Consider the following 19,227-nt stretch of genomic DNA (forward strand, 5'->3'; position numbering starts at 1 on the left):
CACTGCTATGCTTTATCTTGGCCAGGTCGCAGTTGCAAATGAGAACTTGTTCTCAACTAGCCTACCTGGTTAAATAAAGGTGAAATAAAAAATAACTTCTTGTGAATGTGGGTTCCTCTCATTCCCCCAAAAAAGAGAGAACTGATGGAAATCCCTTGGAATACATTAAGGGACATTTCCTTTCTCTGGTTCAGTTTGATCCTTCTGATGTAATGGAGGCGATGGAGATAATTGGTAGATATCAGCAGTAGGTCATGATGAGATTGGTGTCTCTTTGGTGAAATCAGTGTCTTCCTCGTTTACTGAGCCTGTAACATATATCTTGACCCAATCTATGCAAACTGGTATTGTTCCTAAAGAGAAGAAAATTGTCAAAGTTATCCCCCTCTATAATTGTATTTTTATTTTTATTTCACCTTTATTTAATTTAACCAGGTAGGCTAGTTGAGAACAAGTTCTCATTTGCAACTGCGATCTGGCCAAGATAAAGCATAGCAGTGTGAACAGACAACACAGAGTTACACATGGAGTAAACAATTAACAATTAATTAAGTCAATAACACAGTAGAAAAAAGGGGAGTCTATATACATTGTGTGCAAAAGGCATGAGGAGGTAGGCGAATAATTACAATTTTGCAGATTAATAACACTGGAGTGATAAATGATCAGATGGTCATGTACAGGTAGAGATATTGGTGTGCAAAAGAGCAGAAAAGTAAATGAATAAAAACAGTATGGGGATGAGGTAGGTAAAAATGGGTGGGCTATTTACCGATAGACTATGTACAGCTGCAGCGATCGATTAACTGCTCAGATAGCAGATGTTTGAAGTTGGTGAGATAAAAGTCTCCAACTTCAGCGATTTTTGCAATTCGTTCCAGTCACAGGCAGCAGAGAACTGGAACGAAAGGCGGCCAAATGAGGTGTTGGCTTTAGGGATGATCAGTGAGATACACCTGCTGGAGCGCGTGCTACGGATGGGTGTTGCCATCGTGACCAGTGAACTGAGATAAGGCGGAGCTTTACCTAGCATGGACTTGTAGATGACCTGGAGCCAGTGGGTCTGGCGACGAATATGTAGCGAGGGCCAGCCGACTAGAGAATACAGGTCGCAGTGGTGGGTGGTATAAGGTGCTTTAGTGACAAAACGGATGGCACTGTGATAAACTGCATCCAGTTTGCTGAGTAGAGTGTTGGAAGCCATTTTGTAGATGACATCGCCAAAGTCGAGGATCGGTAGGATAGTCAGTTTTACTAGGGTAAGTTTGGCGGCGTGAGTGACGGAGGCTTTGTTGCGGAATAGAAAGCCGATTCTTGATTTGATTTTCGTTTGGAGATGTTTGATATGAGTCTGGAAGGAGAGTTTACAGTCTAGCCAGACAGCTAGGTACTTATAGATGTCCACATATTCGAGGTCGGAACCATCCAGGGTGGTGATGCTGGTCAGGCGTGCGGGTGCAGGCAGCAAACGGTTGAAAAGCATGCATTTGCTTTTACTAGCGTTTAAGAGCAGTTGGAGGCCACGGAAGGAGTGTTGTATGGCATTGAAGCTCGTTTGGAGGTTAGATAGCACAGTGTCCAAGGACGGGCCGGAAGTATATAGAATGGTGTCGTCTGCGTAGAGGTGGATCAGGGAATGGCCCGCAACAAGAGCAGCAACATTGATATATACAGAGAAAAGAGTCGGCCCGAGGATTGAACCCTGTGGCACCCCCATAGAGACTGCCAGAGGACCGGACAGCATGCCCTCCGATTTGACACACTGAACTCTGTCTGCAAAGTAATTGGTGAACCAGGCAAGGCAGTCATCCGAAAAACCGAGGCTACTGAGTCTGCCGATAAGAATATGGTGATTGACAGAGTCGAAAGCCTTGGCAAGGTCGATGAAGACGGCTGCACAGTACTGTCTTTTATCGATGGCGGTTCTGATATCGTTTAGTACCTTGAGCGTGGCTGGGGTGCACCCGTGACCGGCTCGGAAACCAGAATGCACAGCGGAGAAGGTACGGTGGGATTCGAGATGGTCAGTGACCTGTTTGTTGACTTGGCTTTCGAAGACCTTAGATAGGCAGGGCAGGATGGATATAGGTCTGTAACAGTTTGGGTCCAGGGTGTCTCCCCCTTTGAAGAGGGGGATGACTGCGGCAGGGGATCTCAGACGATACGAAAGAGAGGTTGAACAGGCTGGTAATAGGGGTTGCGACAATGGCGGCGGATAGTTTCAGAAATAGAGGGTCCAGATTGTCAAGCCCAGCTGATTTGTACGGGTCCAGGTTTGGCAGCTCTTTCAGAACATCTGCTATCTGGATTTGGGTAAAGGAGAACCTGGAGAGACTTGGGCGAGTAGCTGCGGAGGGGTGGAGCTGTTGGCCGAGGTTGGAGTAGCCAGGCGGAAGGCATGGCCAGCTGTTGAGAAATGCTTGTTGAAGTTTTCGATAATCATGGATTTATCGGTGGTGACCGTGTTACCTAGCCTCAGTGCAGTGGGCAGCTGGGAGGAGGTGCTCTTGTTCTCCATGGACTTCACAGTGTCTTATAACTTTTTGGAGTTGGAGCTACAGGATGCATCTTCTGCCTGAAGAAGCTGGCCTTAGCTTTCCTGACTGACTGTGTGTATTGGTTCCTAACTTCCCTGAACAGTTGCATATCGCGGGGACTATTCGATGCTATTGCAGTCCGCCACAGGATATTTTTGTGCTGGTCGAGGGCAGTCAGGTCTGGAGTGAACCAAGGGCTGTATCTGTTCTTAGTTCTGCATTTTTTGAACGGAGCATGCTTATCTAAAATGGTGAGGAAGTTACTTTTAAAGAATGACCAGGCATCCTCAACTGACGGGATGAGGTCAATGTCCTTCCAGGATACCCGGGCCAGGTCGATTAGAAAGGCCTGCTCACAGAAGTGTTTTAGGGAGCGTTTGACAGTGATGAGGGGTGGTCGTTTGACTGCGGCTCCGTAGCGGATACAGGCAATGAGGCAGTGATCGCTGAGATCCTGGTTGAAGACAGCGGAGGTGTATTTGGAGGGCCAGTTGGTCAGGATGACGTCTATGAGCGTGCCCTTGTTTACAGATTTAAGGTTGTACCTGGTGGGTTCCTTGATGATTTGTGTGATATTGAGGGCATCTAGCTTAGATTGTAGGACTGCCGAGATGTTAAGCATATCCCAGTTTAGGTCACCTAACAGAACAAACTCTGAAGCTAGATGGGGGGCAATCAATTCACAAATGGTGTCCAGGGCACAGCTGGGAGCTGAGGGGGGTCGGTATCAGGTGGCAACAGTGAGAGACTTATTTCTGGAGAGAGTAATTTTCAAAATTAGTAGTTCGAACTGTTTGGGTATGGACCTGGAAAGTATGACATTACTTTGCAGGCTATCTCTGCAGTAAACTGCAACTCCTCCCCCTTTGGCAGTTCTATCTTGACGGAAAATGTTATAGTTGGGTATGGAAATCTCAGAATTTTTGGTGGCCTTCCTGAGCCAGGATTCAGACACGGCAAGGACATCAGGGTTAGCAGAGTGTGCTAAAGCAGTGAGTAAAACAAACTTAGGGAGGAGGCTTCTGATGTTGACATGCATGCAAGGCTTTTTCGATCACAGAAGTCAACCAATGAGGGTGCCTGGGGACATGCAGGGCCTGGGTTTACCTCCACATCACCCGCGGAACAGTGGAGGAGTAGAATGAGGGTGCGGCTAAAGGCTATCAAAACTGGTCGCCTAGAGCGTTGGGGACAGAGAATAAAAGGAGCAGATTTCTGGGCATGGTAGAATATATTCAGGGCATAATGCGCAGACATGGGTATGGTGGGGTGCGGGTACAGCGGAGGTAAGCCCAGGCACTGGGTGATGATGAGAGAGGTTGTATCTCTGGACATGCTGGTAGTAATGGGTGAGGTCACCGCATGTGTGGGAGGTGGGACAAAGGAGGTATCAGGGGTATGAAGAGTGGAACTAGGGGCTCCATTGTAAACTAAAACAATGATAACTAACCTGAACAACAGTATACAAGGCATATTGACATTTGAGAGAGACAAACAGCGAGGCATACAGTAATCACAGGTGTTGAATTGGGAGAGCTAGCTAAAACAGTAGCTAAAACAACAACAGCTAATTAGCTAGCACAACAACAGCAGGTAAAATGGCGTTGACTAGGCAGGGAGGGTCGGATTAACTACACACAGAGCCTGAGTGCGGCTGGGGCTGACAGATAAAACATAAACAAGCAGAATGGAGTACCGTGATTAATGGACAGTCCAGCATGCATCAGCTATGTAGCCAAGTGATCAGTGTCCAGGGGGCAGCGGTGGATGGGGCAGGGAAGCTGGCGAGTATTATCCAGGTTTAAAAAACACAGTGGCTAACAATGACTAAATAGCTTGTAGCTAGTTAGCTGGTTAGCTTCTGGAGGTTCTTGAGTGTGTTCTAAAAATTTAAAATAATAGCGATTCCGTATCACATTGGGTGAGGCAGGTTACCGGAAGGTATAAACAAATTAAAAATCGAAAAGAGATTGAAAGTAAATATGGGTCCAGTGAGTGTTTGGGAAGCGGCGATTCAGACGGTTAGCAGGCCTGTGCTAACAAGCTAACAGTTAGTAGGCCGGGGCTAAACAAGGTAGCAGTTAGCGGACCGGGGCTAAACAAGGTAGCAGTTAGCGGACCGGGGCTAAACAAGCTAGCAGTTAGCAGGCCGAATTAGCAAGCAAGGAGATAGCAAGGGCTAGAAAGTTAGCCTTTGGGGGTGTCGCGATGGGGTGAGTCTGTTTAGGCCTCTTCATGCGGTGACATCGATAGACCGGTCGTGGGTCCGGATATTGTAGCCCAGGAGTATGCTTCGGTGGTAGCACAGGAGCTCTGGCCGGGCTAGCTTCAAGCTAAGTGGGTGGAAACGCTAGCCAGGAGTAATCATCCGGGGTTGCGGTTAGCTAGTTGTGAAGATCCAGCTGAAAATGTTCCGTTTACGGTGGGAATCCGGGGATAAAAAAACTATAGGTCCGTTATGCTCTGGTTAGAGTCACGTTGTTCGAACTGGCGAGAGCTTTCCGAGCTAAAGGTTAGCTGATGACCGGTTAGCTGAAGACCGCTAGCAATGGTTTGCTGACTGATACCTGGTAGTTAGCTGGCTAGCTTCAGTTGAGGGGATCCTGATCCGAAGTAAATATAAGTACTTTAGAAAAAAAGCTACATTGGGTGAGGTGGGTTGCAGGAGAGTATTTAGAAGTTGAGGTTTAGCAAAATGTTTTTAAAGATATGCAAAGAAAAATGTTTAAAAAACGATATATACGATATATACAAGGGACACGACACGACAAGACGTCCGACTGCTACGCCATCTTGGATGCAAGATATTTTACACATTTTCGCCCATTATTAGTACTACCATGTTTTTCTAAAATCCTACAAAATTGGTGTGTAAGAGAATGTTGAAACATTTTAAATCAATACGGTATTTCTATATTCCATATGAGCACCAATATGGTTTTCATAAAAGTACTCCACAGATATGCCTCTTTCTGCAACTTGTGGATAAAATCATTAAAGCCCTTAACAACAAGGAATATGCTCTTGGTATCTTTTTAGATTTACGCAAAAGCATTTGATCATGAAATATTACTAAATTGTTTTAAACTCAGCAAAAAAAGAAATGTCCCTTTTTCACGACACTGTCTTTCAAAGATAACTCACAAAAATCCAAATAACTTCACAGATCTTCCTTGTAAAGGGATTAAACTCTGTTTCCCATGCTTGTTCAATGAACCATAAACAGTTAATGAACATGCACCTGTGGAACGGTCGTTAAGACACTAACAGCTTACAGACGGTAGGCAATTAAGGTCACAGTTATAAAAACTTAGGACACTAAAGAGGCCTTTCTACTGACTCTGAAAAAACACCAAAATAAAGATGCCCAGGGTCCCTGCTCATCTCCGGGAACGTGCCTTAGGCATGCTGCAAGGAGGCATGAGGACTGCAGATGTGGCCAGGGCAATAATTTGCAATGTCTGTACTGTGAGACGCCTAAGACAACACTACAGGGAGACAGGACGGACAGCTGTTGATCCTTGCAGTGGCAGACCACGCATAACAACACCTGCGGGACAGGTACAGGATGGCAACAACAACTGCCCGAGTTACACCAGGAACGCGCAATGCCTCCATCAGTGCCAAGACTGTCCGCATTAGGCTGTGAGAGGCTGGGCTGAGGGCTTCTAGGCCTGCTGTAAGGCAGGTCCTCACCAGACATCACCAGTAACAAAGTCGCCTATGGGCACAAACCCACCATTGCTGGACCAGACAGGACTGGCAAAAAGTGCTCTTCACTGACGAGTCGCGGTTTTGTCTCACCAGGGGTGATGGTCGGATTCTCGTTTATCGTCGGAGGAATGAGTGTTACACCGAGGACTGTACTCTGGAGCGGGATCAATTTGGAGGTGGAGGGTCCGTCATGGTCTGGGGCGGTGTGTCACAGCATCATGGACTGAGCTAGTTGTCATTGCAGGCAATCTCAATGCTATGCGTTACAGGGAAGACATCCTCCTCCCTCATGTGGTACCCTTCCTACAGGCTCATCCTGACATGACCCTCCAGCACGACAATGCCATCAGCCATACTGCCTGTTCTGTGCATGATATCCTGCAAGACAGGAATGTCCGTGTTCTGCCATGGCCAGTGAAGAGCTCGGATCTCAATCCCATTGAGCACATCTGGGTCCTGTTGGATCGGAGGGTGAGGGCTAGGGCCATTTCCCCCCAGAAATGTCCGGGAACTTGCAGGTGCCTTGGTGGAACAGTGCGGTAACATCTCACAGAAAGAACTGGCAAACTTATTTATTGACTTGGCCAAAGCTTTTGATACGTTAGACCATTCCATTCTTGTTGGCCAGCTAAAGAGTATTGGTGTCTCTTAGGGGTCTTTGGGCTGGTTTGCTAACTACCTCTCTCAAAGAGTGCTTTGTATAAAGTAAAAACATCTGCTGTCTCTGTAACTGCGTGTCACCAAGTGCGTACCCCAAGGCTCGATCCTAGGCCCCATGCTCTTATCAATTTACATCAACAACATAGCTCAGGCAGAGGAATCTCTCATCCGTTTATATGCAGATGATACAGTCTTATATTCAGCTGGCCCCTCCCCGGATGTTGTGTTAAATGCTCTACAACAAAGCTTTCTTAGTGTCCAACAAGATTTCTCTACCCTTAGCCTTGTTCTAAACACCTCAAAAACGAAGGTCATGTGGTTTGGTTTGAGGAATGCCCCTCTTCCCACAGGTGTTTTACTACCTATGAGGGTTTAGAGTTTGAGGTAGTCGCATCATACAGTGCCTTGCGAAAGTATTCGGCCCCCTTGAACTTTGCGACCTTTTGCCACATTTCAGGCTTCAAACATAAAGATATAAAACAATTTTTTTGTGAAGAATCAACAACAAGTGGGACACAATCATGAAGTGGAACGACATTTATTGGATATTTCAAACTTTTTTAACAAATCAAAAACTGTAAAATTGGGTGTGGAAAATTATTCAGCCCCTTTACTTTCAGTGCAGCAAACTCTCTCCAGAAGTTCAGTGAGGATCTCTGAATGATCCAATGTTGACCTAAATGACTAATGATGATAAATACAATCCACCTGTGTGTAATCAAGTCTCCGTATAAATGCACCTGCGCTGTGATAGTCTCAGAGGTCCGTTAAAAGCGCAGAGAGCATCATGAAGAACAAGGAACACACCAGGCAGGTCCGAGATACTGTTGTGAAGAAGTTTAAAGCCGGATTTGGATACAAAAAGATTTCCCAAGCTTTAAACATCCCAAGGAGCACTGTGCAAGCGATAATATTGAAATGGAAGGAGTATCAGACCACTGCAAATCTACCAAGACCTGGCCGTCCCTCTAAACTTTCAGCTCATACATGGAGAAGACTGATCAGAGATGCAGCCAAGAGGCCCATGATCACTCTGGATGAACTGCAGAGATCTACAGCTGAGGTGGGAGACTCTGTCCATAGGACAACAATCAGTCGTATATTGCACAAATCTGGCCTTTATGGAAGAGTGGCAAGAAGAAATCCATTTCCATAAAATGTGTAGTTTAAAGTTTGCCACAAACCACCTGGGAGACACACCAAACATGTGGAAGAAGGTGCTCTGGTCAGATGAAACCAAAATTGAACTTTTTGGCAACAATGCAAAACGTTATGTTTGGCGTAAAAGCAACACAGCTCATCACCCTGAACACAACATCCCCACTGTCAAACATGGTGGTGGCAGCATCATGGTTTGGGCCTGCTTTTCTTCAGCAGGGACAGGGAAGATGGTTAAAATTGATGGGAAGATGGATGGAGCCAAATACAGGACCATTCTGGAAGAAAACCTGATGGAGTCTGCAAAAGACCTGAGACTGGGACGGAGATTTTTCTTCCAACAAGACAATGATCCAAAACATAAAGCAAAATCTACAATGGAATGGTTCAAAAATAAACATATCCAGGTGTTAGAATGGCCAAGTCAAAGTCCAGACCTGAATCCAATCGAGAATCTGTGGAAAGAACTGAAAACTGCTGTTCACAAATGCTCTCCATCCAACCTCACTGAGCTCGAGCTGTTTTGCAAGGAGGAAGAATTAACTGCCAAAGTAAGGCCCAAAGTAACATAAATATGTGTAGCCATTTGTGTGTTTTACTCACTCTGTAACACAGCGGGTATAATTTTCCTCAAGCCTCAGAATTATATATGAAACTATAGAGTCAACCAAATAGTTGTGTAAAAACATATTTATAAGTTTAGTTGAGGGGGGAATAATTACATCAGTCAGTGTGTCAGTCAGTACAGAGTTGGTCTATAATGGAGTAAACCGCGATACGGCTCAGATGTTTTTGAATAGTATTTGCATTGATATTATCATGCAGACAGTGTGGCTAGCCTAGCGTACCCTTCCCTTTCAGGCTCCGGCGTTATCATCAAAGGGCTGGCCTCCCGCTGATTGGCTGGTGGATAGGGGGTCAACTCAGCAGAGTGTCCTACTCCTCTTCTGATTGGCCTGCTGAAAAGAAAAGGTCGCCAGGAGGATGATACCCATCGGCTACACCTGCTTTTTCCTCACCCTTTCCAATTGAAACAACTTTTAAATACAAACCGGAGCTGTAGCCTTTTCAAGTGAATATTGTTCAGATGACCTTCAGAAATAAGTTTGATTTAGGTAGATTTTTCCCCCACATTTTTTTGCGATTGATTACAGTCAACTACACTGTATGATCAAAAAATGAATTAGTTCAATTATATGTGCGTGTGTGCATGCATAGGTGTGTGTGTTTCTGGGCATTTTTGTCTATTACTGTATGTTTGTGTGCACAAGGGAGCATGTGTTTCCCCCCATATATCTCTCAACCTTTCTTCTTCTCCAAGTCTTTGAAATTGAAATGATAAAGGAGATTAAACATTTATTATCTCGGCTACTTAGCATGGTGCTATCTCTGTGCCTAGTATGGGTCTCCCATTAACTGAGCTGTTTTCAATGAGGCTCACTGATGTGGGAATGGACTGTATTGGAACAGGGACTTGAGAGAAGGGTGTTCGATTGGCAAGCAAATCAATGGTAATCTTGTCTGAGAGCGAGAGAGAGAAATTCTGTCTCAGCTCAACCTGTGGCACAGTAGTACTGAATAAAACACATGCAATTGATATTGCTTGGCCGTTTCAATAGCCTGAAGCTTGGAAAGTTTTAATATTCATATACAGTGGGGTTGCCTTGATAAAGATGAGCAATAATGACTATATAAAATAATTAAAATAGTTAGTTATCCTCCCTAGGGTACGTGAGATGGTAGCGTCCCACCTCTTCAACAGCCAGTGAAACTGCAGGGCGCCAAATTCAAAACAACAGAAATCCCATAATTAAAATTCCTCAAACATAAATGTACAGTGGGGCAAAAAAGTATTTAGTCAGCCACCAATTGTGCAAGTTCTCCCACTTAAAAAGATGAGAGAGGCCTGTAATTTTCATCATAGGTACACTTCAACTATGACAGACAAAATGAGAACAAAATCCAGAAAATCACATTGTAGGATTTGTAATTTATTTATTTGCAAATGATGGTGGAAAATAAGTATTTGTCACCTACAAACAAGCAAGATTTCTGGCTCTCACAGACCTGTAACTTCTTCTTTAAGAGGCTCCTCTGTCCTCCACCTGGATTAATGTCACCTGTTTGAACTTGTTATCAGTATAAAAGACACCTGTCCACAACCTCAAACAGTCACACTCCAAACTCCACTATGGCCAAGACCAAAGAGCTGTCAAAGGACACCAGAAACAAAATTGTAGACCTGCACCAGGCTGTGAAGACTGAATCTGCAATAGGTAAGCAGCTTGGTTTGAAGAAATCAACTATGGGAGCAATTATTAGGAAATGGAAGACATACAAGACCACTGATAATCTCCCTCGATCTGGGGCTCCACGCAAGATCTCACCCCATGGGGTCAAAATGATCACAAGAACGGTGAGCAAAAATCCCAGAACCACACGGGGGGACCTAGTGAATGACCTGCAGAGAGCTGGGACCAAAGTAACAAAGCCTACCATCAGTAACACACTACGCCGCCAGGGGCTCAAATCCTGCAGTGACAGACGTGTCCCCCTGCTTAAGCCAGTACATGTCCAGGCCCGTCTGAAGTTTGCTAGAGAGCATCTGGATGATCTAGAAGAAGATTGGGAGAATGTCATATGATCAGATGAAACCAAAATATAACTTTTTGGTAAAAACTCAACTCGTCGTGTTTGGAGGACAAAGAATGCTGAGTTGCATCCAAAGAACACCATACCTACTGTGAAGCATGGGGGTGGAAACATCATGCTTTGGGGCTGTTTTTCTGCAAAGGGACCAGGACGACTGAGCCGTGTAAAGGAAAGAATGAATGGGGCCATGTATTGTGAGATTTTGAGTGAAAACCTCCTTCCATCAGCAAGGGCATTGAAGATGAAACGTGGCTGGGTCTTTCAGCATGACAATGATCCCAAACACACCGCCCGGGCAACGAAGGAGTGGCTTCGTAAGAAGCATTTCAAAGTCCTGGAGTGGCCTAGCCAGTCTCCAGATCTCAACCCCATAGAAAATCTTTGGAGGGAGTTTAAAGTCCATGTTGCCCAGCAACAGCCCCAAAACATCACTGCTCTAGAGGAGATCTGCATGGAGGAATGGGCCAAAATACCAGCAACAGTGTGTGAAAACCTTGTGAAGACTTACAGAAAACGTTTCACCTCTGTCATTGCCAACAAAGGGTATATAACAAAGTATTGAGATAAACTTTTGTTATTGACCAAATACTTATTTTACACCATAATTTGCAAATAAATTCATAAAAAATCCTACAATGTGATTTTCTGGATTTTTTTCTTCTCATTTTGTCTGTCATAGTTGAACTGTACCTATGATGAAAATTACAGGCCTCATCTTTTTAAGTGGGAGAACATGCACAATTGGTGGCTGACAATTTTTTTTTTGCCTCACTGTATTTTACACCATTTTAAAGATACACTTCTTGTAAATCCAGCCACAGTGTTTCAAAAAGGCTTTACGACGAAAGGAAACCAAACAATTTTGTTAGGTGAGTGACCTAATCACAGCCTTTTTTCCAGCCAAAGAGAGGATTCACAAAAAGCAGACATATAGATAAAATTAATCACTAACCTTTGATGATCTTCATCAGATGACACTCATAGAACTTCATGTTACACAATACATGTATGTTTTGTTCTGTAAAGTTCATATTTATATCCAAAAATCTGAGTTTACATTGGCGCCTTACGTTCAGAAGATCCAAAACATCCTTTGATTTTGCAGAGAGCCACATCAATTGACTCATAATACACATTGCTAAAAGATACAACTGTCATGCATGGATTTGAGATGCACTTCTCCTTAATGCAACCCCTGTCAGATTTTAAAAAAGCTTTACGGAAAAAGCAAACCATGCAATAATCTGAGTCGGCGCTCAGAGCCCAATCAAGACACAAATATATCCGCCATATTATGCAGTCAACAAAAGTCATAAATAGCAGTATAAATCTTCACCTACCTTTGCTGATCTTGGTCGGAATGCACTCCCAGGACTCCCACTTCCACAATAAATGTTTGTTTTGTTCGGTAATGTCCATCATTTATGTCCAAATAGTTACTTTTGTTAGAGCGTTTGGTAAACAAATCCAAAGTCACGAAGCACGTCACTAAAAGCAGACGAAATGTCAAAAAGTTCCGTAACAGTCAGTAGAAACATGTCAAACGATGTCTTGAATCGTTTAGGACCGGAGAATTCCATTGTCTTCAGAAGTGCGATGGAACAGAGCTCCCTCTCATGTGAATGTGCATGGTCAGAGCATGTTCAGCTCATAGCAGACCATAGCAGACCATACTCATTCCCTTGTCCTTCGTCCTCACTTCACAGTAGAAGCATCAGACAAGGTTCTAAAGATTGTTGACATCTAGTGGAAACCTTAGGAAGTGCAACGTTACCAATATCCCACTGTATCTTCAATAGGAGCTGAGTTGAAAATCGACCAACCTCAGATTTCCCACTTCCTGGTTGGATTGCCTGCCATATGAGTTCTGTTATACTCACAGACATTCAAACAGTTTTAGAAACTTCAGAGTGTTTTCTACCCAAACTAATAATATTCATATTCTAGCTTTTATGGCTTTGTAGCAGGGCGTTTACTCTGGGCATGCTTTTCATCCGGACGTGAAAATACTGCCCCCTACCCCAAAGAAGTTATGCTATTTTATATATATAATACAAATGCTTAGAGAACAAGATTTTGTTTAACAATAATAACTAGAATACACCTACTGCTTTCATATAGGCTAACCAGCTAGGTCTAGGATAACAGGGTAAATGCAATCTACCACTGTTAGCCTGGTTAGCTAGCTAGGCTCGGTTAACTTGCTACATGCTGGCTAACACTATTAGCCTGGTTAACCAGCTAGGCTAGGATGACAGGCTAAATTCTAGCTCAATGTTAGCCTGGTTAACTAGCTGGGATGACAGGCTAAATGCTAACTACCATTGCTAGCATGATTACCTGCCTACCTGTCCCTTGGAAGACTGCAGAGTGACATTACAATGTCCCATTGCCTCTCTAAGGACAAGACAGTCAACACGAGCAGTAAATCACTTGGTGTTGATGAACGGTGGCGAATTAACGATGTAGAATCGTTTGGAAACTTGAAAAAAATGGCTGATATTCTATGGTCAGAGGCAATAGCACGACCACTCTCTGCACAACCACTGTGCACAGCCGACATTCGTGTTGATCTGTCTTGTTCTTAAGTCACAACAATGACTTCATTAATCTTCATTTGAAGATGGGGTGGGGAAGGTGAAAATGCTAGTTGCCTGTGTGCATATTGTTTCACTGCCACTGTTTTGCTCTCGCATGTGTAATTTGATGAAGTTCTCACCACTAACTGTCATCTTTGTTCCTATAGTTCCTCCTGTGCTGTCGGTACTACAGCAGTCATTCAATGCCACAGCAGATTACCAGGAGTCAGTGACTTTCACCTGCATCACATCAGGATCCCCCAACCCCGAGGTCACCTGGCACAGGTAAAGTTAGCCCCCTACACACTACGTCAGGGTTGTGTTCATTAAGCACAAAATGGAAGAACACAGAGTATGCATTACCTGAACTTCAATAAGAAGCCCTTGATTTAGTTTTACATTGCAAAACGATTTGTGACCTAATATACATGATTAATGTGTCCTATTCATACATCTAAACTTCTTCATACGCTTGTGGCTTGGCAAACCAAATGCAATCCACCCATTCGTTGACAAAACTATTAGCCAACCAGACCACTACCTCAACCACATTTGGGGTATGTGTTGATTCATATTATGGCAATGTCACCAAATGTAGTCTGGTTTATACAGTTGAAGTCGGAAGTTTACATACACCTAAGCCAAATATATTTAAACTCAGTTGTTCACAATTACTGACATTTAATAAGTAAAAATTCCCTGTTTTATGTCCGTTAGGATCACCACTTTATTTTAAGAATGTGAAATGTCAAATAATACTATAGAGAGTGATTTATTTCAGCTTTTATTTATTTTGTCACATTCCCAGTGGGTCAGAAGTTTACATACACTCAATTAGTATTTGGTAGCATTGCCTTTACATTGTTTAACTTGGGTCAAGTGTTTCAGGTAGCCTTCCACAACCTTCCAAAAATAAGTTGGGTGAATTTTGGCCCATTCCTCCTGACAGAGCTGGTGTAACTGATTCAGGTTTGTAGGCTTTCTTGCTCGCACATGCTTTTTCAGTTCTCCACAAATTATCTATTGGATTAAGGTCAGTGCTTTGTGATGGCCACTCCAATACCTTGACTTTGTTGTCCTTAAGCCATTTTGCCACAACTTTGGAAGTATGCTTTGGATTGTACATTTGGAAGACCAATTTCCGGCCAGGCTTTAACTGATGTCTTGAGATTTAGCTTCAATATATCCATATAATTTTCCTCTCTCATGAGGCCATCTATTTTGTGAAGTGCATCAGTCCCTCCTGCAGCAAAGCACCCCCACAACATGATGCTACCACTCCCGGTTGGGATGGTGTTCTTCGGCTTGCAAGCTTCCCCCATTTTCCTCCAAACATAACGATGGTCATCCAGCAAAAAGTACGATCTTTGTCCCCATGTGCAGTTGCAAACCGTAGTCTGGCTTTTTTTATGGCGGTTTTGGAGCAGTGGCTTCTTCTTTGCTGTGCGTCCTTTCATGTTGTGTCGATATAGGACTCGTTTTACTGTGGATATAGATACTTTGGTACCTGTTTCCTCCAGCATCTTCCCAAGGTCCATTGCTGTTGTTCTGGGATAGATTTGCACTTTTCGAACCAATGTACAGTGCCTTGCGAAAGTATTCGGCCCCCTTGAACTTTGCGACCTTTTGCCACATTTCAGGCTTCAAACATAAAGATATAAAACTGTATTTTTTTGTGAAGAATCAACAACAAGTGGTACACAATCATGAAGTGGAACGACATTTATTGGATATTTCAAACTTTTTTAACAAATCAAAAACTGAATGATTGGGCGTGCAAAATGATTCAGCCCCTTTACTTTCAGTGCAGCAAACTCTCTCCAGAAGTTCAGTGAGGATCTCTGAATGATCCAATGTTGACCTAAATAACTAATGATGATAAATACAATCCACCTGTGTGTAATCAAGTCTCCGTATAAATGCACCTGCACTGTGAATAGTCTCAGAGGTCCGTTAAAAGCTCAGAGAGCATCATGAAGAACAAGGAACACACCAGGCAGGTCCGAGATACTGTTGTGAAGAAGTTTAAAGCCGGATTTGGATACAAAAAGATTTCCCAAGCTTTAAACATCCCAAGGAGCACTGTGCAAGCGATAATATTGAAATGGAAGGAGTATCAGACCACTGCAAATCTACCAAGACCTGGCCGTCCCTCTAAACTTTCAGCTCATACAAGGAGAGGACTGATCAGAGATGCAGCCAAGAGGCCCATGATCACTCTGGATGAACTGCAGAGATCTACAGCTGAGGTGGGAGACTCTGTCCATAGGACAACAATCAGTCGTATATTGCACAAATCTAGGCAAGAAGAAAGCCATTTCTTAAAGATATCCATAAAAAGTGTTGTTTAAAGTTTGCCACAAGCCACCTGGGAGACACACCAAACATGTGTAAGAAGGTGCTCTGGTCAGATTAAACCAAAATTGAACTTTTTCGCAACAATGCAAAACGTTATGTTTGGTGTAAAAGCAACACAGCTCATCACCCTGAACACACCATCCCCACTGTCAAACATGGTGGTGGCAGCATCATGGTTTGGGCCTGCTTTTCTTCAGCAGGGACAGCGAAGATGGTTAAAATTGATGGGAAGATGGATGGAGCCAAATACAGGACCATTCTGGAAGAAAACCTGATGGAGTCTGCAAAAGACCTGAGACTGGGACGGAGATTTGTCTTCCAACAAGACAATGATATAAAGCAAAATCTACAATGGAATGGTTCAAAAATAAGCATATCCAGGTGTTAGAATGGCCAAGTCAAAGTCCAGACCTGAATCCAATCGAGAATCTGTGGAAAGAACTGAAAACTGCTGTTCACAAATGCTCTCCATCCAACCTCACTGAGCTCGAGCTGTTTTGCAAGGAGGAATGGGAAAAATGTCAGTCTCTCGATGTGCAAAACTGATAGAGACATACCCCAAGCGACTTACAGCTGTAATCGCAGCAAAAGGTGGCGCTACAAAGTATTAACTTAAGGGGGCTGAATAATTTTGCACGCCCAATTTTTCAGTTATTGATTTGTTAAAAAAGTTTGAAATATCCAATAAATGTCGTTCCACTTCATGATTGTGTCCCACTTGTTGTTGATTCTTCACAAAAAAATACAGTTTTATATCTTTATGTTTGAAGCCTGAAATGTGGCAAAAGTTCGCAAAGTTCAAGGGGGCCAAATACTTTCGCAAGGCACTGTATGTTCATCTCTAGGAGACAGAACGTGTCTCCTTCCTGAGCGGTATGACGGCTGCGTGGTCCCATTGTGTTTATACTTGTGTACTATTGTTTGTACAGATGAATGTGGTACCTTCAGGCATTTGAAAATTGCTCCCAAGGATGAACCAGACCTGTGGAGGTCCACAAATGTTTTTCTGAGGTCTTGGCTGATTTCTTTTTTATTTTCCCAAGAAGTCAGGCCTTGAAATACATCCACAAGTACACCTCCGACTTGCCAAAACTGTAGTTTGTTAACAAGACATTTGTGGAGTGGTTGAAAAACAAGTTTTAATGACTCCAACCTAAGTGTATGTAAACTTCCCGACTTCCACTGTATATCACTGTTACAGACTAGTGCTTTCTTCAATGTTCTAAATGACACACACACACACACACTCTTCACAAGCCAGTGCTGTCGACAGACACTGTAAACGATGACATCGCGTTGACACTGTGACATGTCCTTCTAGAATGTGCCGCCATCTGTACCATGTGTCACATTAGTCATACCTGCATCAGTTAACATGTTACATCTAACACACTCATTCATTCATACAACAGCTGTTGCATATGTCCTGAACCTGAGTGACACACTCATTAGCATGGTGTTAGAAGCTATAATAACAGGATTGTGTTCATTAGGCACCAAATGGAAGAAAACAGTCTGAAACAAGGAGGAACCACTTGGGCTTGTCCAATGAGAAATGCAAATGTTTCCTCCATTGCAAAACACTTTAAAACACTTTTCATCGTATGCCCTAATGAACACAACACTGTTATCCTGTTACAGATGTAGGATCTTAATTTGACCAGTATTGTCGTAGCAAAATAATCCTGCAGCAACGGGATTTGAGTGTTTAGTCCGTAATGTTGCTTGTCCGGTGACTAGGCGATTAGGTGGACAAAAGTGAAAAGTGCAATACTGTTACTGTGTTAGTGAAGGTTTTCAATGAATTTATGTAAATCATAAAACTCATCTGCCACAGATCCTACACCTGTAACTTTTTGGTAACTTTCGAGAGTTAATGGCTTGTTCTGCCCTCTGACAACAACCCCCTTTTCTCTTTCTAGATCTGTGTTTCCCTTCCTCTCTTTCGCAAAAGACCCCCAGCCTTTCCTGTTATTTTGTATATTCCAGTGCTAGCACACCGAATTCTTCTGGTCAACTAATCATCAAGCCTTTGATTAGTTCAATAATGTGTGCTAGTGCTGGAATAGATGTAATAAGTGGAGTGGCTAGAAATACTTGAGGAGAGAAATTAAACTTTAGAGGGTCTCCCAAATGTGCATTCATGTATATGCTGCTCTATCAAATGCTAATACAGTTGTGTGGGAGGAATTCATAAATGTTGTGTGCATGTCAAAGGTCATTTTCAACTTTCAGAAGAAAAGTCTGAACTGTGCATATAACCTTTGGAGTGGCTCCAAATATAACCGTTTTTGTATTGGCTGTGGGAAGGATTTTCACTGACAATTTTTTTTGTTCCCCCGCCTAAAATTCACTCTTGTAATAGCTTTTCTATCAATGGGAGAGATGGAGTTTTAATTGGCCATGTAATTACGGAAAGCAATTGAAATGTTAAGTCTAGGTTTATCCTGTGAAAATTATATCTCGATGTGCCTCGCCTTGCACCACTGGCTTGCCTAATTGCTCCATGTAGACTGTCACACTGTATTGAGTTCAAATAAATGGTTTAGAAAGCTCTGTTTTTTAACCATCCTGACAACCAAGCTTGACTCTGTACTGTGGCCGCATGTGACCACATCATCGTACACTCTTAGAAAAAAATATGCTTTCAAGAGTTCTTCGGCTGATCCCCCTTTGAAGGACCCTTTTTGGTTGCCGGTAGAACCCTTTTGGTTGCAGGTAACCCTTTCTGAAGTAAAACTCAGGGTTGTGCATGGAACCAAAAATGGTTCTACCTGGAACCAAAAATGGTTCTACCTGGAACCAAAGAGGGTCCTAACAGGAACCAACATGGTTTCTCCTATGGGAACAGCCGAATGACCCTTAAGAGTGTACTGCCCTCTTTGTTCCACCTTGAACACTACTCCACACTGACCACAACTCAACCCTGACCGTAACTCCATCCTGACTGCAGCTTCACCCTAACACTTTGATCATCGCTCCACACGCTGACCACAGGTCATCACTGACCACAACTCAACTATGTCCATTGTGTTCTCGTCATCATGACAACTGCAATCTGACCACTGTGCCACCATAACCATAACCATACCCATACCCACTGTGCAACCATAACCATAACCATACCCCCCTCCCTCCCCCTCACACTGGTTTGCAAGACTGCACTCATACCATTCTGGTATTAATGGTATTAATGGTATTAAGGAGCTAGAGGACACCTCTTTCCTTCTCATCTTCTTTCTCTCATACACCCTCCTTCCCCTCCTCCCTCAGTTACATTTCCTGTTGTGGTGGGTGGTGTTTCCACCTGGCTGGCTGGTTGTGCCTGCTTTCAGTCAGTCATAGACTCTGATACGGCCAGTGTAATTTCCTGTGCCTAGCGCGCTGCCCGCTCCACAGACCAGCTTGTACGAACACACACACAGTTCTTCATTTCCTCCCTGGCTCCCTCCAGCCTTATTACTATACCCCAGTGTTTCTCCCAGTCCACTTTCAATTATCCTCCCTCTCTCTCGCTCTCTCTTTCCTTGAGAGACAGAGTTTTAACATCATTATAACGTGTGTGGGGG

General features: G+C 43.5%; 1 protein-coding gene across 4 annotated transcripts in view; it reads left to right on the top strand.

Annotated features, from left to right (window-relative positions):
* LOC109906638 (neural cell adhesion molecule 2) overlaps nt 1-19,227 on the top strand; it is a 400,741-nt gene that overhangs the window by 297,987 nt on the left and 83,527 nt on the right. For all 4 annotated transcript variants that reach the window (XM_031792278.1, XM_031792280.1, XM_020504449.2 and 1 more), the window contains exon 6: nt 13,468-13,585. In XM_031792278.1, the coding sequence (XP_031648138.1) occupies nt 13,468-13,585 (118 nt within the window). The remainder of the gene's footprint in view (nt 1-13,467; nt 13,586-19,227) is intronic.

The sequence above is a fragment of the Oncorhynchus kisutch genome, linkage group LG16 (assembly GCF_002021735.2).
Source record: "Oncorhynchus kisutch isolate 150728-3 linkage group LG16, Okis_V2, whole genome shotgun sequence".
Lineage (NCBI taxonomy): Eukaryota > Metazoa > Chordata > Actinopteri > Salmoniformes > Salmonidae > Oncorhynchus > Oncorhynchus kisutch.